This window comes from Peromyscus leucopus, chromosome 5 (genome assembly GCF_004664715.2).
Source record: "Peromyscus leucopus breed LL Stock chromosome 5, UCI_PerLeu_2.1, whole genome shotgun sequence".
NCBI classification, from domain to species: Eukaryota; Metazoa; Chordata; class Mammalia; order Rodentia; family Cricetidae; genus Peromyscus; species Peromyscus leucopus.
The window spans coordinates 41082953-41103297 of NC_051067.1; the positions used below are offsets into that span (position 1 = coordinate 41082953).

Genomic DNA, 20345 nt, shown 5'->3' on the forward strand with positions numbered 1-20345 from the left:
TAGTTGTCACAATGCTGACACGAAAATTCGGTTGGGAAGTACATTTGGCAGAATGCAAAGGTGAAACATGGTAGGAAATTTGGTACCTCTTAGAAACCACGAAAAAAGCAGGGCACTCACTTGTCTGGAGAGTATGCCTACCCCTGGTCCTGCCCTCTTCCTGCTGCTCTCTGTCCTGCCTCTCCAGGCCAAACTACCTGAGAGAAAATCATCTAGACCCCGACTTTAGACGCCCCCCACCCACTTCCCGCCACTTCATAACACACTGTAAGCAGTAAAGCGCCAGTGCAGCGGCTGCTATGGCACCTGCCCAAATAACTAGAGTCCCGACTCTTCTGAGCTCTTCAGCAACAAAGCTTGCACGTGACAAGCATCCAAGTTGCCTCTGTGCACTTCCAGAAACTCTCTAGTCTCCAGCCTCGGGGACATCCCCTTCCTACTTCATTCCTTCCTGGTTTCTCTGCAGCCCTGACCTACCGGCAGGCACAAGTGTAAGATGCAGAGACTCCCTAACCTGAGAAAGGCAGACTGTCGTCAGTTAAAAGAAACCCAATAGACGGATCAGCCAGGTGCTGATAAAGATGATAAACTTTATTTCGACCCTAATTCGAACAAAACAACTGCTGTGGTGGGGGCAAGATAGGGCATGAGTTCCTCCATCTTAAGTTCCTGCTGAGGCCGTTTCCAGGTGTAAGTAGAATCTGATCTCCTGGGGGTATCCCAGGAAACAGTACCCACCTCTGTTCTAGGAATCAAAGGTCAGGATGTCCTATCTAACTTACCTAACCTTTGTTGGAATTCCTTGTTTGTGCGGAATCTTCTACAGATAACTCTGTCTTAGCTGTTTGTTTGTGCGGAGTCCCCCTCGGGTGGCCAGCCGCTTAGCTTAGCTTCTGTTAAACGGCTGGCTTCAAACTGCTTACTCTGCAAAGTCCCCACTGCAGCTGCCCAAGGAGATGCCTCGATGAGGTCTCTGCCCTTAAAAACCTCACGTTCTGGACACGACGGGCCGTACCTAGGTCCCAAGAACACTTGGGCATGGTCCCAGCTAGCTGAATAAAGACTTCAGTTGGCTATAGGCTGTGTCTGAGTGGTCATCGCTGGTAAGCTTCCCATAATACTGTAAAAAAAAAAAAAAAAAAAAAAAAAAAAAAAGATACAGCCTAGACAATGGGGAAAACTAGAACTCAGTAATAGTAAGCAATTATTGGCAATTTAACTGTTAGAACGATACTATCATTTTTATAAGATTTACTTTTATTTATTTGTGTCTGTGCATATGCCATATGTACGCTGGTGCTTGTACAAACCAGAAGAGGATGTCAGGTCCCCTGGAGCTAGAGTGACAAGCAGTTGTGACTCAAACTCAGGTCCTGTCATAGTTAGGGTTTCCATTGCTGTGATAAACAACATGACCAAAAACAACTTTGGGGGGAAAAGGGGGTTATTTGCCTTACAAGTTCCAATCACAGTCCATCGTGAAGTCAGGGCAGGAACTCAAGCCAAGAACCCTGAGTTGAGAACTGGAGCAGAATCCTTGGAGGAATGACGTTCACTGGCCTGCTCTCCTGGTATGTTCAATTTGCTTTCTTATATACCCCAATACTACCTGGCCAGGGATGACACAGCCCACAATGGGTTTAGCTCTTTCACATCAATCATCAGTCAAGAAAATGCCACACACACTTGCCTACAGGTCAGCATAAGGGCATTTTTTCAGTTGAGGTCCCCTCTTCTTAGATGACTCTAGTTTTTGTCAAGTTGGCTCAGTAGTTAAGATCATTTACTGTCCTTCCAGAAGACCTAACTGCTGTGGGTGTCCTTCTGTACAATGTGAATATGTGTTACTCTCATTGGTTCATAATAAAAGCTGATTTGGCCTATAACCAGGCAGAACAAGGCTGGGCAGGAACGCCAAAGAGAGATACAGGAAGACGGGCAATCGAGAGGGTCGAGAGCCAGATGGAGAATGAGTCAGACATACAAAATGGGATAGAGGTAAAGGGTACGAGCCTGGGGCAGTACATGGATTAATAGAAATGGATTAAGTTGTAAGAGCTAGTTAGTAATAAGCCTGAGCTAATGGCCAAGGATTTATAAGTAATATCAGCCTCCAGGAACTGGCGGGCAGGAAAGAACCGTCTGATTACAACTACCCAACATAGGTCCTCTGGAAGGACAGTAAATGATCTTAACTACTGAGACATCTCTCCTGCCTCTCTATCATTTTTAAAGTCCTTCCTTAGAACTTTATATTGAAATACCTGTACAGATGGATGAGCCAATACAATGTCTGAGATTTGTTGAAGCAGATACTTAGCAAAAAAAGAAAGGAGGAAAGAAATAACACGAACATGGTAATTGTTGAAGCTGGGTGAAAGGCATATGGGGATCCGTTGTAATGTCTCTATAGACTTACAAAAACAAAGTTTCCAAAGTTATTTTCTTTTTAATTAACTCTACCTTCCTTCACTAGTGAATAATTCAGCCCAAAAACTATTATGTAGATCTAAAAGAGATGGGAAAGTCGATGGCAATTCAGCCCTGAGTGACATCCCATTCTGGCTTAACCAGTTGTGATATTAATCTTGTCAATTTGAGTGGATTCAGTGTGGGGGCCCACATGTGACTCAGTTTGAATCTGGAGTCCATTCTGACTTACAAGTCAAAAGAGTTCAAGCTTGATTGCTCCATTCTCCTTGAGAGCTGTGAGAATGTCCTGATTAGCCCATGGGAAAGAACAAATTATCTAGCTAATGTGCAACCCTAGGCAGGCTGCTGATGCTAGCAGGAGGCGCATGATGAGATAAGGAAACTGCCTGTTCCTTGACTCCAAGGACAGAATAGGGATATGGCTTTTTTTTTTTCTTAAGATAGAGTCTGACTGTCTGTGCTGTGCATTGTTCTACTTCTGCCTTTCAGTTTGTATGTAAGCAGGCTGTGAAATAAACTTGAGACTGTTCAGCTTTGACTGGCAGTCCTCCCAACTCTGTTCTGAATCCTTGTCTCTTCTTTAATCTGCACGCCTCTACCCAGCAACTCAGTGGACCCGTGTGAAGGCTCTGATGATTCAGGAAAAGCTAGGAGATTAATAAAACACACGCCTTCTGGACTGTGGTCACAAAGGCTAAAACCCCTCAAGCAGTGTAATGTCTTGATGGATTCGTTAGAAGATGATATAATTTGGGAGGAGGTAAAAAATCAGAGGCAAAGCCTAACTGGAGGAAGTAGGTCTTGGCGGTTTTGCCCTCAGGGGCCATATCTTTCTCTGGCTCTCTCCTGTATTCCTTTCCTTTGCTTCCTAGTCAGCTGACATGTGAAGAGCCCCAGCCTCATACAACTGCCATCATTCCTTCCCTGCCACGATGGACTGAAATCCACCTAAACCCATGAGACAAAATAAGTCTTTCCTCCCAAGCTGTTTCTGTTGGGGATATTGTCACAGTGTGACAAAATTAACTAATATACCAGTGTTATTAGTTAGTTTCTCATAGCTATGATAAATACCTGACAATAAGAAGCAACTTAAGGAAAATGTATTTGGGCTCTCAGTTTAAGGGGATAGTCCATTCTGGCAGGAACATGACAGCAGAGACCTGATGAAGCTACTTGGTCATGTCTATATCTTGGCATATCAGGAAGCAGGGAAAGATGAATTCTGATGTCCATCTGCCTTTCTTCTATTTCTCAATTTATTTGGTCTAGGATTCCAGCCTAAAGAATAGAGCCACCCACAATCATTGTGGTTCTTTTTCCCTCAGCTAATCCTTTTGTGAAAAGCCAGTACAACAGACACATCCAAAGGTATCCTGTATCGGGGACTAGGGGGTCCAGCCCCTCGACAGTCCCCTCCCAGGGTCCAGGAAGAATGTATAACTAGCTGGTGATTAATCTCTGATGAAAATCTATGTGCACGAAACTCCTTAGTCCATACACTTTATTATTCTGTGTCGGTTCTCTCTCAACAAGCTTATACTCTGCTCTCATTTTTAGTTCCTTTCTTGCCCAATTTTTCTTTACATTTATCTGTTGTCCCCTCTAGGTTCTATCTTAATTCCTTCATCTAGTTCTGCCACTTCTAGGTTCTCATCCATCTAGTTCTTTCCCATATCAGTTCCTCTCCCATCTCCTTCTCTCTCATCTTGTTCTTCCCCATCTGGCTCTTCCTCATCTTCTGTCTTGTTCCTCTAGTACTCTCTTCTGGCCTTTTAATCTAGTTCTTCCCATCTCATTTTCTTCCTCTCAATTTATTACCCATCTAGTTCTTCCATTCTCTCTTCTCTTCTCTTCTCTTCTCTTCTCTTCTCTTCTCTTCTCTTCTCTTCCTCTCTCTCTTCCTCTCTCTCTCTCTCTCTCTCTCTCTCTCTCTCTCTCTCTCTCTCTCTCTCTCTCTCGCCCTGGGAGTCCTAGTATATATACACTTGTATATATACCTAGTATATATACAAGCAGTAATCCCTTGGCAGTGCAAAGTCAGGCTTCCAGGCTCAAATGGAGAGGTGATAAGAATCACATAGAGGGGCAATAATCATTAATTATCATTTGCAACCCCAAAGGGAAGTGACCAATGGGGAAATGAATTAACTAAAGGCTAAATTCGGGTAATATCTAAGAAGAGGGATCTTATATGCTCCACTATAGTCTTAAACATGATTGGTAAAAAAAATGTTAAGAATCTATGTTACTAGGTCAATGGGAGAAAATAAAACTGCCTTCTTTTTTCCTGTGGCTCCTATCTGTCCAAGCTATCTGCCATTTTTCTGCAGGGTTTCGAAAGTGTGTTCGGTCACTAGGCAACCTGTGTACAGCCAGATGCCTCTGGTGATAGTTAAAGTGAGATCTGGAACTAGAGGTAAGGTTTGGGAAAGGAGGAAGTTAAGCTTAATTGGCACAGCCGCCAGGCCTTCTTAAACAGGTAGTCTATGCTGCGAGTCTGGACGCTTAAGTCTGTTCTTAGAGAGTACAGAGGTATCGCTGATAAGGTACTTTCCTCTATCTGGGGATGGACCTGGCCTCCTCTATCTGGGGATGGACCTGGCCGGATGCTGCCAATGATGATAATTACAGGGAGACTTGAACTGGGGTTCTGGCTGAGCATAGCTGTTAGTGCACAGGTTATCTAAATATTCCTAGAAGTGTTTAGGTAAGGAGTTAGAGGTCTATAAAGTTAGTAAGGCTGTAAGAAAGGAGGGTCTGAGCTAAATTGTGTAAAGCTATTACTGAACATCCACCTGACCTAGGCAGTGTCTCCTTGTGGAATTTGTCTTAAATCAGGAGACTTGCATGTGGACTGTTATTACTGTTAGTCCTTGAAAGTGGCCAAGGGAGGTGTCTGATTTCAGAGAAAGCCTTTCCTGAGGCTGTTCTCCAAATACCTGGAATGTGTATGTCCAGAGAGTGATCAGTCCACACTGTTAGCTCTTCTTAGGGAAAAGTCAATTGGGAAAACCATGAAGGCACACATGATTTTCATAACAGAATACAGCTGATATATAACAAGCCAAATAACACCAAAAGCTCCTTGGAATTTGGCTTCCTTTGGAGGAATTCCTTGATCTCTCTGGGTAGTGACTTTGCCATAACCAGCTGAGTTCTTATGATATATTCCTGCGGCCTGCAGCAATCCTGAATTTGTACCACAAGTTATTTATTTACTTGGGATAGGTGTGTGTACACATGCTTGAGCACATGTTCCGGGGTGTGGAGAGCACAGAAAAACCTTGGCATTTAAGCTCTGTTGGTCAAGAGCTCACCAAGTAAGCTGGGTTAGCTGGCCAACGAGCCTCAGGGATCCACCCATCTCCACCAACCCAGCACGAGGATTACAATTATTTTTACATGAGTTCTGGAGATCAAACTCAAGTCCTCGTCTTTCACAGCAAGCGCTTTGCTGACTGAGCTGTGCTGACACCACTCACACATACATGCATGCACATGCAAATGTGGTTTTCTGCACAGTTTTAACCGCTGAACAGACATAAGACTGATTCAAGGTTTTATCAACTTCATATTCTAAACATGATTCAATATCAGACTTTTTTCATTTTTATAAATAATTCTCATTAGCAAATGTCTCAATTGAAATGTAAAACATTGCCTTTATAGATTTTTGTGAGAAAGTATATTAAATTTGCATATTTAACATAATATATATTGTATAATAATATAATATGTAGATGTTTTGTGTGCAAGCATATTAAATTACATTAAATATACCAGTGAAAGCAGTCTAATGCAATTTGGAAAGCTGAATTCCAGCTTGCCCTTGCCCTTGCTATTAATTTGTTCATTAATTTGCTTGTTAGGAATTTCTTAATGAATACATAGTCAGATAAATTTGTAGGAGATTTTACACAACAGTCAGCCTAGACTACTCAAAGTTAGGTGAAGAAATGAAGTTGAGTCTTTTTTTTTTTTTTTTTTCTGAGACAGGGTTTCTCTGTGTAGCTTTGGAGCCTGTCTGGAACTCACTCTGTAGCCCAGGTTGGCCTCAAACTCACAGAGATCTGCCTGCCTCTGCCACCTCAGTGCTTGGATTAAAGGCGTGAGCCACCATGGCCCGGTGAAGTTGAGTCTTTTTGATTGCTATAACTAAGTATCACAAACTGAATGACTTATAAACAACAGATATTTATTTCTCATGGTTCTGGAATCTGAGAAGCTGTAGGCCTTTTTCATTCTCAACTGAAGGTATCATCTAGCTACAGAAAGGGCGAGGCAGCTCTCTGAGATTTCTTTTATGACTGCACTGACTCCAATCATGAAGGCTAAGCCCTCATGCTAACTTCCAAAGGCCTCACCTCCTCAACACCAACACATTTGGTGATAAGATTTCAACATATGAATTTGAAAGGACAAACATGCAAGCCATTTATGGAGGTACAGGCAGAGAAACTGTTACAGATTAAAGAGATTATATGTAACCCACAATCATTAAATGCATTTTCAATTGTTTTTTATTTTTACAGTTATTATTATTTTATGTGTATGGGTGTTTTTCCTACATGTATGTCTGTGTATCAAGTGAGTACCTGGTGCCTGAGAGGTCAGTAGAAAGCATCAGATTTCCTGGAACTGGAATCACAGGCTATTGTGAGCTACCAGGTGAGCACTGGGAACTGAACTCAGGACATCTGGAAGAGCAGCCAGTGCTCTTATCCACTGAACCACCTTTTCAACCCCTGATTCTAGATTGTTTTTTAAAAAAAAAAAAATTATTTGAAGGATATTTTTAAAACAGACGTCCTGTCCCGTTTCTATTCAGTTTCAATTTATTTTATTGTCTAAGAGTCCTAGTATTAGAGCTGTGTGGTGACATATGCTTATAATCCAAACACTTCGAAGGCAGAGGTTGGAAGATCAAGAGTTCAAGGCTAGCCTCGGCTACTTACTGAGTTTGAAGTCACTCTGGACTATGTGAGACTTTGTCTTAAAAAAATCAAAAACAGAGGGCTCAGCAGTTAAGAGTACTTGCTGCTCTTGCAGAGGATCTGAGTTGGTTCCCACATCTGGTAGCTCAAAACTGCCTGTAACTACAGCTATTGGGGAGGCCCCTGCAGGCACTCGCTGATGTTATACACTCACACAGACACACACATAAATAAATAAAATCCTTTCTGAAAGAAAAAACAAAAACAGGTATCGCTTCAGCAAAGCGTCATTCCTAAATTTTGACTTATATTACTTGGGGAGTTTTTCAGCTGAGCTTGTTGTACCCACAGTCCCCCAAAGACCACCAAGAGACTGAATCCGATGCAAAAGCAAAGAGTCTCTGTACTATTACAAGTTAACTCAGGACTCTCCATCTGTCTGATGCAGTAGCAGAGCAGGAGAGACCCTGAGTAGCAATGGGGCAGGGTTTTTAAAGCAAGGGGGACTTGGGTGTCTATAGACTATGTAGGAACAGACTCAGGATTGGTTTATACGAATGGCAATCATATTAGTAACTTTTAATTGGCTAAGGTTAGTTGGAGGTTACAGTTACCATTTGGGAGCAGGCCTGGACAAATTTCAGGCTTTGTCCTTGAGCTGCCATGGAGACTGACTGGTGTAGCACTTACTGACTGTGGGGGCCGACTCAGGGGCCCAGGCTCTGTCCTTGACTCATGCACATAGCTCTAAGTTGGTGAGGAGTCCCAGACAGTAAACAATTGGCTGAACCTTGAGCAGTCAGAGTACGAGCAGAAAGGGAGCTACTGCAAGGACTGTGTCTTTTGTTCATGGCCCTCCCAGAAACTGCTTGCTCAAGTCTCAGGAAACTGAAATTGAGGCCTGATCTCTGAGAGAAGACTGAGCAGCCTGTTATGGCGTCTGCTGGGTCCTTTCAAGCTCAGCCTGCTAGACTGCAATGGCTGTTTGCATTTTCAGATTAGGGAATACTTATCTTACATGAAAGTTTGCCATTTCAGATTATAGGATGTAAAGTGGTCTCCGGAGGTAACTCCAAGTGAAGAAATGTCCTTAAATAAAGAAGAACCTTCCAGACTAATGTGTCTATATCTCTGGAGCAGAAGTCTGTGAACCTAAGTAAAACAAGACTCTGGAATTACCTTTTACCTATTTACTTATTTATTTTCTATTATCAGAAACTTAAGCTCAAACTTTGGTTCTAGAAGCAATCTGGGTCTTGCTTCTAAGAGGGACAAACAGGACTGCTTGCTGAGTCACCAGCCACTGAGCCTTCGGCTATGTGAACACCAGACATACTCCACCGCTACTGAGCAACACTCCCAATGCTCTTCTGCTGTTTGACGCCAGATCTCAAGTTGCCCTGAGACCCTGAACCAGCCATCCTCTTGCCTCCGTTTCCTTGGTTGCTAGGATTGTAGGCCTGCCACACCAGGCAGCTGACAGGTGCCTTTGGAGCGGGCAATAGGAGTAAATAGGAATCCTTCACTAAGCAGAAAAAGTGGAGGCAGAAATGAAAGTGGTATGGTGAGCCCCATGGCGGTAAAACACAAAAATCCGGGGGACGAGATGGATGTGATACAGAGTTCGAATCCTCTGAGAAAGACTCAACTACCCAAATTTAGATTAAAATCAAATGATTTATTCTTCCCTGTAGCAGGAAGGACGACTGCCTTATAACCAAATCAAGAGCCATAGATGGCTAGGGGAAGCATATTTAAGGTGGGCATTATGATGATCTCCCTTCGATGGGATCCACGGCTGCATGGGAAAATTGCTCTGCTCCCCTTAACTGTCTCTCACTTCTGCTACACAGGGATAGAGAAAACTGCGTGGTTCCCTTTCCCACCGGGATAAGAGGGTTTACAAAAGCCAAGGCAAGCAGTTATCTCACAGCACACTCACCATTCTTTCATTCTTATCTCACGGCAGTAACAGCATTCTGGGGAGGACTCAGGCCTCTAGGAGACCATGGGAATTTTAGATCAACAACTATTGAGGAGGTGACTGGTACAGAGTTAAATGTTATTAGCCATCACCGGTGTGGTGATGAAAACTTATAATCTTAGTGCTTGAGTGGTGGAAACAGGAAGACCAGAAGTTCAAGATCATCTTCTCTGCCTAGCGAGCTCCAAGCCAACTGGGGCTGCATATGCTCCACTTACTAATAATAGAAAATAGGCAGGCAATGGTGGTGCATTCCTTTAATCCCAGCACTCGAGAAGCAGAGGCAGGTGGATCTATGTGAACTCGAGGCCAGCCTGGTCTACAAAGTGAGTTCCAGGACAGCCAGAACTACAAAAAGAAACCCTATCTCAAAACAAAAGATAATAATAGTAATAATAATAATAATAATAATAATAATAATAATAATGTTATGCCCAGATCACAGGGACCCCCAAAAGACCACCACAGAGACTGAATCGAATCCCACATGTAAAAGCAAAAAGCCTTTATTCTCTTCAAGCTCTGAGCTTGGTTGGTCCCTCTGTCTGTCCAATGAAGTGGTGAAAGCAGAGAGCCCCGAACCCAGGCAGGGTAGGGTTTTTATCATAGCAGTGGTTGGGGTGAAGGGATATCCAGGGTTCACAACCCTGATTGACTGACAATTGTCTAGGGGTATCTGTAAAACAAAAACATGTGTGTGCTAGACCCAGGGACAACTGACCACCTTATCCAATGGTTGGAATGTTTGGGATGTCAGCTACTTCCTCATCCCTGGGTGGATCCCTGGGTGGTGTCAGCTTAAGGCTTTTCCTGGATCTGGGGTTGCCTGCCAGTAAGCCTGTCACAGAAGCTGTGTCTAGGCCCCTAAGCCTGTCATGGTGGCTGTGTGGTCACGCTGTTTTGGGGCCCCTCCACAATAGAAAATACATACATACATACATACATACATACATACATACATACATACATACATACATACAGCAGAAGGACTCATTAATTCCTTTTGTTACCCTGGCGGCTCAATGGAGGGAATGTAAATCAAGAAAAGTGGAATGAGTGAGTGTCCATCTCCCAGAGGCGGAAAAGGGTTCTTGAGCAGCTTCCCGACCACTTCCGCTTCCCTCAAAGGCTCTGCGCCTAGGAACCGACTAGGACCGCTCTGGGCCACCGGGCGGAATTGCGTCCAGTGGCAGCCGGCCAGGCCGTTCCCAGTGCGCAACCCGCGCGCGTCCCTGTGCGCCGGCGTGCGTGGCAGTGGCGTGTGTGGCAGTCGCGCTCTCCGTGATGTGGCTTCCGTAGTAACCGCGCTGCTGGCGGTTTGAGGTCGGCCCATGTCGCCTGTGTCCCGATCCCGCCCTAATGAGGACCCTCTGGGCTCTCCGAAAGGCGGGCGTGGCTCGGGCAGCCCACCGTCGGCGGCGTCCCAGACTCGACGATCCCCTCGGGGAGGCGGTTTCGGCCTCGCCCTCGGCGGGAGCGAGGGGCTCGGGCCTCCCCGGGGTCCAGAGGGGCCCCGCTCAGCGCACGCCGTCAGCCGCCCCCGGTCTGGAGAGCGGCCGCCGCCGCCAGGGATCTGCACGTTTGCCCCTTCGTCTTCCTCTTCCATCTGTGGCGGGCACCGCTACCACCACTATGCGGGAGACCGTTTGTGGGCCGAGGACCAGGAGAAGGAAAAGGAGGAGAGCTATCGGCAGAGGAGGCTGAAGGAGAGAGAGAGGATTGGAGAGCTGGGAGCGCCCGAGGTGTGGGGATTGTCACCCAAGTTTCCTGAGCCAGATTCCGATGAACATACACCACCTGAAGATGAGGTGAAGAATCCGAAGAGCAGCGGCTCAGATTTCACCAATGAAGAAAAAAGGACAAAGACCAGTCACTCGACAAAGAGAAAAAGGAAGAAAAGGCCCTCCAAAAGGAAACGTAGGAAGTATTGTGATAATGACAGCAATTCAGACTCTGACGTTTATTCTAGCTCTGGTGGTGATAAAAACAGAGCTAAAGCCAGGAAGAAAGAGAAGAAAAAGAAACACCGGGCAAAACAACCCAAGAAGAAGAGGAGGACTGAAAAGGAATACAGTGACGTAAGCTGCAAAGCTTTAGAAAGGGAATTGCCAGAAGATGCGTGGATGGAACAGTCGATGAATGCAGATGCCATGGATTTAATAGGCCCAGAAGCACCCGTGATACATACCTCTCAAGATGAGAAACCTTTGAATTATGGCCACGCCCTGCTTCCAGGTGAAGGTGCAGCTATGGCTGAATACGTAAAGGCTGGGAAGCGTATCCCACGGAGGGGTGAAATTGGGTTGACGAGTGAAGAGATTGCCTCATTTGAATGTTCAGGTTACGTCATGAGTGGTAGCAGGCATCGCCGAATGGAGGCTGTGAGACTGCGTAAAGAGAACCAGATTTACAGTGCTGACGAGAAAAGAGCCCTTGCATCCTTTAACCAAGAAGAGAGGCGGAAGAGAGAGAATAAGATCCTAGCCAGTTTTCGAGAAATGGTATACAGAAAGACAAAAGGGAAAGATGACAAGTGAGAACTTGTTTGTTGCAATGCAGGACTTTTAATAACAAAGGTTTTGTATGACAAAATAATAGTAAATGACTTTACCATTTACCAGTGATATTGTACTTACTGTGTAACTAAGTACCCTAGAAAAACACTTTTTGAGATGTCATTAGAAATTTTTACAAACGTTGCAGGAAATAAGTAAAAAGGTGAACGTCACTCCAGTCCCTGATTTACACCCCCCGCCCCCCCCCACCAAGAGCAAAGTGTCTTCTGTATCCTTCCATGGTTTTGTGCATTTACAAGGTGCCTGCTACTAAATGGGAGTGTGCCCCACCCCATCTGCTACTGTGATTTTAGCCCCCTCGCAAGAAGATTTTACCTTTTGGAGTCATTTGTCCCAGGAGGATGAAAAGAACTTGAGCACAATAATACCCAAGAAGGCAAACATTTGGATCTATTTGATTCAGTGGACTGTTTCTGCTGGCTGTAGTTAACAGACTTGGTTAAAGACTGCAGTTTGTAACTGAAAAGCCGGGGAAACTGTTTCCAGCATAATGTTAATCGAACTTAGGACTTTTCTCTATCTTCCTTTTCCACCCCTCCTTTTCTTTAGAGTGGTTTCCCTTATAGAAAAAAAGAGCTGCCAACTCTCTTGAAAGAATATTTCTTTTGAAGAAGTTGGACATTTTCTTACTTTGATACAATGCTATTTCTTCATAGTACAAAGTAGCACCATCAACTGCAGTACATTGTAAAATTAAGATAGTATTGTTCTTCATCTGACCCTAGGCCAGTTTCCCTCTGCTCCCACTTATTGCCAATGGGAAGATCGTGGTTTGGGCCAAAATGGGATGCATATAGGCAAATTACACTGGTATACAAGGCTAATGATAACAATATCCTGGTAATCTGTTAATATGTACTGTTGCTGAAATTATTGATGTAATAGAACTTTCATAACCAGTTTTTTAAAGTGATGTGTTCATAAATTCTGAACATCAGAGCCTAGTTTAGTCTGAAAATAGATACAAAAATATGTATATTGTGTTTATCTGCAATCACTAGCAAGTTGAGGTATTTTCTCCCAGTAGCAGTATCTGAGTTATTTCTGCTCTATGTATATTACTAAATGTTACTGAAAGTTTTATCCATTATTAATTTAAGACAATCATATTGAAGTAAGTTGCTTCACAGTAGTTTAAGATGTCATATTCATTTCCATATTTTTGTGTGTTTCTCATATGTTTCTTCACTGAGTTCTTCTAGTGAACAACTTAGAGCCATCTTTATGTGAAGCGTTTTAAAACAGGATCTGCTGAGACACTCTGGGTTTTCTGCAAATTCTTCATTAACTACAGTTAATGAAGAATGATAGAGGATAGAAGAGCTCACTGGCAGCCTTCACATTTTCCAAAGCACCATCATTTTAAGTCAAGTCCCAACTTCCGGTAGACTATAGTAAACATCTCCCAAAGATTGCTCTGCAGAACTACCTATTCTCACCATTTTAATACCATTTTTGTTTTCCATGTGTTTCGTCACAGTGAGAGAAGTGTGTATCTTGTGTAGTTTCCCAAGGGCCCCACCCTCAGCTACCAGCACCCAGTGAGCACACCATAGGCTGTATAGTCCATGCTTCTTACCACAGTGCCACATTTGTATGGCTTCTGAGATCACTGTCAGGAAAGAATATTTCTGACTTGGTATCCTTAACAATATTTTGCCTTAGTTGGATTAGTGTAGATAACATATCTGCTTAAAATAGTACTGTTGTCTGATGAACAGAATAGCTTACCCTGGGGTCAGTATGGAGGCTACATAGGAGGACATGACTTTCTTAAAATGCCATGTTGGACAGGGAAGATAGACAGCCAATAAATGCCTGCTACAGTTCTGAATTTTAAAATGTGTGTGTTCATAACATGTGCTGGTAGTTTTCAAAGAAAAGCTTGATTTTATCGGCCAAATCCTGATTAAAATGGATGCAAGTTTTATCCATTGGTCAATAGAGAAAAGCTGAAGATCCAAGGTGCTGAAGTCTTCCAAAGAGTAGATTAGGGCCACCTAGAAGGAAAAAACACTTACGGAGATGCAAGGAATGAGATGCTTGCAAAGCATGTGAAGGAAGACCTTGGAGTGAGCTGCCCTTAAGATCTACAATAAGGCTTTTTGTTGTCCATTGGGATGATGATATTTACTGACCCCGATATCTCAGCACTACCCAAACTAACTCATCTCATTTGAGAAACTTCCTTTACAAGGCTCAAAACACTAGTAAGCCCCATAGAATTGACAGCATGGAGAGAGTTCCAGAATCTTGAAGGACAGTATGGTATGGAAGGACACCTTCATTCAGTGTTGTAACTTGCTCCAGGCTGCCCCAAAGGAGGTTGAGGGAAATTAGTGAAAGCTGTTCACATTCCATTTATGGAAACTTTACCTCACTATAAACAGGGGTGAACACTTTTTTTCACTTAACAGTAAATAATGAAAATGTTTTATATCAATAAATATGAATCTAATTTTTAAATGATTTTGTAATTTCCATTGTATGTAAGAGTTTCTGGACATGTGGGACTCTTCTGACTTAATGTCAAGAGAAATGAACTCAAGCCAACAAGACCTGTTGGTTCATGACATGGGTATGAGGAGAGCACTGAAGAAAGTCTGAGCAGGCTGGTGCCTCCGGCAGGGCCAAGGACGGTGGAGGCTTTCAGAAGTGGGTCATGGTCGCTCCTTTTCATCAGCTGTGAGCACCAACCTTGAAAGGTATTTTCTCTGTACAGATATTTATTGGGTAAAGAGGAAAATAGTGCTTTGTGTGTTGTAAGTACCGTAGATAAATCTGTAAGTTAGCCTTAGCCACTGCCACCATGGAATTTATGATCAACTGGGGTCAAACTGGAAAAAGTTAATTGCAAATTGCAGCACACTATGAAAACATATAAGGCTAGAAATCTAAGAAATTGGCTTCCTTGGCCAATTACTAGTGAAAATCTAAATGACACATTTAATCTCCATACTTTTGATCTTTAGGTTAGGGGATACTGCAATGGTGCTTTCTGGGAAGATTGACAGACCAACATCACCACCAGCATTGTGCTTTTCAAAAAGCTTTATGTCTTTGTTTTTCTGGTCAATGAAAGTGGCTTTTCACTGTTAATTTATTTTCCCTCTTCAAGAGTAAGGTAAAGCATCTTTTTCAGTATTTCTGATTTTGTAGTTCTTTTCATATAAAGTATTCACACTAATGTTTGGTCGATTTATTTGGGGAATGTTGACTTCTTATTCATCATAAAAGCTCATCAAGTAATAAAAAGTTAACTTCTTATCAATTGTCTTGCAAATGTATCTGTCACTTTTCTTTTTACTTGGTTTTCTGATCTTTGTCTTTCTCGCTTGAGAAAATAAACCAACTGGGCAACTACCAATTTTTTATTTATTTATTTATTTTGGTTTTTTGAGATAGGGTTTCTCTGTGTAGCTTTGCACCTTTCCTGGAACTCACTTGGTAGCCCAGGCTGGCCTCGAACTCACAGAGATCCGCCTGCCTCTGCCTCCCGAGTGCTGGGATTAAAGGCATGCACCACCACCGCCCAGCCCGCAACTACCACTTCTAAGTGTGTATAACCTACTCACCATGGGATGTTGCCATCATAGAGAGACCAGGCTAAAAAATCTGCCTTCAAAGAAATGTGAAATTTGGTTACATATCACATTTGCCTCAGGGGACTATGATATAAACAGAGAACAGCTTTTTCTTTGAAATGATTTTTTTGAGGAATTATGTAATTGTGGGTTATAGAATAAAAATAGGACAAAATGTCTAACATTTTGATAAATCATTAGAATCACACACACCTTCCCTGAGGCAGAGTTTAATTATATAGCCCAGGCTTACCTGGAGTCTTGAACTCACTCTATACCCCAAGCTTGTAACCAGAGGCTTTTCTCTGTCCTGCCTGTCCTGCCTGTCCTGCAGCCATTTCCAAATAATCACTCAGAGGCTTATGTTAATTGTAAATGCTTGGCTGATGGCTTGGGCTTATTACTAGCTAGCTCTTACATTTAACACATTTATATTAATTTATGTGTCTCCACATTGCCTGTGGCTTACCGGTTCTTTCACATCTTGCTTTTTGGGCAGCTTGCAGCATCTGCTCTGGCTCTGCCCTTCTTCACCTACATCTTCAGTTCGAATGTTCTGCCTTGCCATTGGTCAAACAACTTTATTAACCAATGAGAGCAACAAATATTCACAGCATACAGAAAGACATCCCACACCATATGTAGGCAGAAGTTTCTGTCTTGCCATCAATTCCCAAATACTCAGCAGCTGCTTCCCAAATTACCACACAGAGGTTTATATAAATTTATAAATGTTTGGCTGGTAGCTCCGGCTTATTACAGATAATCTCTTACACCTAAAATAACCCATAATTCTTATCTACGTTTAGCCACATGGCTTGGTACCTTTGTACCTTGGTACAGCATTCTCATCTTGCTTCCTCTGCGTCTGGCTGGTGACTCTCTGCCTTTGTCCTTCTTCTTCCCATAAGTTTGGCTTTCCCACCTAACTTCCTGTCCAGCTACCAGCCAATCAACATTTTATTAAACCAATTCCAGTGACAAATCTTTACAGAGTACAAGAGGATTAGTCCATAGCACAAGCTAGCCTCAAACTCAAGGTGATCCTCCTGCCTCAACCTTAGCTTTTAGAATCAGTTCATCACTCTGACTCAGCCTTAGCTTTTAGAATCAGTTTATCACTCTGCTGATACATGAAGTTGATCAAGTCTCCAGAATTATGCTGAGTTTTAGTCAGTGTGGAGAAACTAAATTAGTGTCACTACTGCTGATTAACTTATAATTTGAAGCATAATTTCTCATAGACCATTCATTATTTTATGAGTTCATAAAAATACAGTATTTCACAAAATATAAAAATCACATAGGGTGACCTAAAACAAGTGTTTTGTGGTAGGAGTGTGTGTTGTGTGTGTGTGTGTGTGTGTGTGTGTGTGTGTGTGTGTGTGTGTGTATTTGATTTGCTTTTTTGAAGCAACGTTTCTCTGTGCATTCCTGGCTCTCCTGGAACTTACTCTAGAGACCAGCCTGGCCTTGAACTCAGAGATCCACCTGCCTCTGTCCCCTGAGTGCTGGGATTAGAGGCATGTGCCACCACAGCCAAGCAATTTTTTTTTCTTTTGATATCTCAAGCATTAGGCTGGAGAAACGGCTCCACGGTTGAGGGCACTAGCTGTTCTTTCAGAGGACATGATTCAGTTCCCAGATCCACATGAATGCTCACAGCTGTCTGTACCCCAGTTCAGGAGACCCAGTGCCATCTTCTGTCCCCTTCAGGCACCAGACACAAACATGGTGCACATACATACATGCAGGCAAACACACACCAAAAAAACCCATTCTTTATGTATCTACATCACAGGGAAAGGTATTTCTGGTCCTTGGCTATAAACAGCTTGTTAAGAATTGGGCCTGGTAAAACATACATGTAATACTAGCACTCAGGAGGCAGAGGGTCAGGACTTCTCAAAAAAACAAACAAGCAAACAAAAACAAAAACAAAAAACAAACAAAAAACCCCACGAATTTGGTAAAATTCTTTCTTGATTTTTTTTTTTACATTTATTTATTTTGTATGTGTATGTACATACAAGTTTTTGTTCTTCCTTCCAGAAGTGGGTTTCAGGGATTGAATTCAGTTCGTCAGGGTTGGCAACAAGTGCCTTTAATCCCACCCCCACCTGCCACGGCCCCCTGAACCATCTTGCTGGCCCAGAGTTGTCAAAATTCTTACCTTAGGCCTGTGGCAGGTAGAACATCGTAACAGGAGAGCCTGCTTTTCCAAACCTGTCCCTGCTGCTTCCCCTAACAAAGCAATTCCAAAGGCTTCTGTACCACATCATCAGGAATACTCACAGCAAGTCTATCCCTCATTACCAATGTTCTGCTAGATTTGCGTGGCGGTGACAGATGCCTAAGGCAGCTTAGGAGTAGGAAAGATTTGTTTTGACTTACTTTCCAAGGTTTCTGGCTTTGGGCCGCTGACAGGCCAGAGCATCATGGCAGAGAACACTTGGCAGAGGTGTGCTCCCTTCATGGCATCCAGGAGACAAAAACAAGTTGAGGTCCTAGTATGTCCTCAAGGGAGTGCCCTTGGTGACCTAGATGTTTCCATTAGGCCCTTCATGAACGTTTTAACACAACCCAATAACACAGGCTGGGAACGAAGCCGTCAGCACATGAGTCTTCGGAGAACAAAAGACAAACCCCTGTATGTTCTAACAAGTTCAGCTGGATTTTTATGTAGGTGCTTTTAATACTTCACCATCAAAAGGGAGCGTGGGTTGACAGTGTATTTATTTTTGCTTTATACAAGACGTGTCCCCTAATTCTTACTTTACTATTTCCTCTTGGTCATAAATGCATACTGAGTTTTACTAAAAATTTTAGCATGAGAGAAAGTCACCCAATTTTATTTCATTTGTATGATGACTTAAAGTTACAGATTTGGTAATGTTTAACTTTGAACTAAATGTATTAGGCTCATTTGTAAGATTTTTACTATTTATGATAATTATGGGTTCCATAATTTTCTGGGTTTTACATGTATTTTTATTTATGTGTATATGTTTGTGTGAATTTATGTCATGTCTGTGTGGGTACTTATGGAGGCTGGAAGAAGGTGTTGGATCCCCTGGAACTGGAATTACAGGCACTTGTGAGCTGGCTTTTGGGAACTGAACTGATCCCTCCCCTTTAAGATGTATTTATTAATATGTATGTTTTTGTGAATATATAGCAACTTTCTTTTTAAAAATTCAGAGTATTGGGGGCTAGGGAAAACAGTCCACTTGATGAAGAGCTCACTGCCCAAGCATGAGAACCTGAGTTCTTACCTAGCAGTGGTGTAGAAAGCCAGACATGGCGGTGTACTTTTGAATCCCAGCACTAAGGAGGCAGATCCCTGAGGCTCACTGGCCAGCCTGCCCGGCTTAATTGGCAAGCCTCAGGACTCGGTTATAGACCCTGTTTCAGAAACCAAAGTAGACAGCTCTTGAGGAACAACATCTAAGGTTGACCTCTGTTCTCAACATGTACACACACACACACACACACACACACACACACACACACATTCAGAATAGTGACTGAAATACTGCTGTATTATAGAAGTTGAGAAGACAGAAAACGTGTGGCTGGCAGTGCAAGGTAGTGCCTGGTAGATTTATTTTTAGCTTTTTGCGAATTCTCCCCCACTGACTTGACTCTTCACATCATGGAAAGGAAGAATGGACTCTGCAACTTGTCCTCTGACCTCCATTTGCATGCTGTGGCTCACATGTGCTGATCTATAACAAGCCAAGTAACACCAAAAACTCCTTGGGATTTGGCTTCCTCTGGAGGAATTCCCTGATTCCTCCAGGTAGTGACTTTGCCATAACCAGCTGAGTTCTTATGATATATTCCTGCGGCCCGCAGCAGTGTAGGACAAGATTAACAGCCATGGGGGTATCACTAAGCCCATACACTCCTTTCCACCTGTCACCTCCTGAATTGAAAAAACTCAGGGCCATCTTACTAGGAAGAGCACACAAGAGGGCTGATTCCCTTAGCTACATTTTGCCCTTCTTACTTTTGCTCTAATTGGGCAGGCATGCAGGCCCTGCTTATCCTCTCAATCCGACTTGAGCAGGCTGGTACTGGATAAGAGCAGAAGAGGAAACTGGATGCCTGCATCAAAACAACCTGGTCAGGACTCTTTCTCTAGCCTCGAAGACAACTGGAATTTAAATCGAAATGGGCAGCAACATTCAGAAAGATATTGGAGATGTATCCTCAAAGGACTTAGACGGGGGTCCCAAATCTGGGACTGAACAGAGTTCTGATGTTACAACAAAAATCCAATGAAGACCAGGTTCTTGAAGCAACTGTATGAATTGTGTCAGAAATTGCCAATATGGATCCTAACCTGCTGGAAATTGTCATGATTGTGAGTATGATCTAGATTTCACAAAGTATCCCTGGTGTTAGAAAGAAATTACAAAAGGTAGGTTCTGGAAGAATGGCGAGGTTCCGACTGAGGTAAATCCTGAGGTCTGAGCATCCGAGGAGCTAAGGGCCAATGGTACAGCGAAGGAATCAGTCTGGCAATTTAAAATTTCTTGCAGTAGGATTTATTAGGTTATTTTCTGAAATCAGACTTATTGGAAATACACCCACACATTGCCAATAGTATCACTAATGGAGAAGGCCCAGTCTCATGAGTGCATTTGTATAGACCTCAAGGCCATTCTTGATGTTTTGCCAACTATACACTCGGCCCTCCTTTCCTAAGGCAGTCTGATGAACCACATTCCCTGAGACGACTCCCATTTTTATTATTGGAATTGGAAGATCCTTTTCATTCTTAAGTGGTAAGACCAGACTCAACAATTTACAACTCTAAATTGTA

At 43.0% G+C, this 20345-nt stretch overlaps 1 protein-coding gene across 1 annotated transcript; it reads left to right on the plus strand.

Annotated features, from left to right (window-relative positions):
• Positions 1-10593: 10593 nt before the first annotated feature.
• On the plus strand, positions 10594-15201 carry Nkapl (NFKB activating protein like). The gene has a single exon (XM_028879459.2). It carries the CDS (start codon positions 10686-10688, stop codon positions 11889-11891), a length of 1206 nt encoding a protein of 401 aa, XP_028735292.1. The 5' UTR covers positions 10594-10685; the 3' UTR covers positions 11892-15201.
• Positions 15202-20345: the final 5144 nt, after the last annotated feature.

What these genes read in the sequence shown, in the direction of transcription:
- Nkapl (XM_028879459.2), top strand. Translation starts at nt 10,686, where the DNA reads ATGTCGCCTGTGTCCCGATCCCGCCCTAATGAGGACCCTCTGGGCTCT.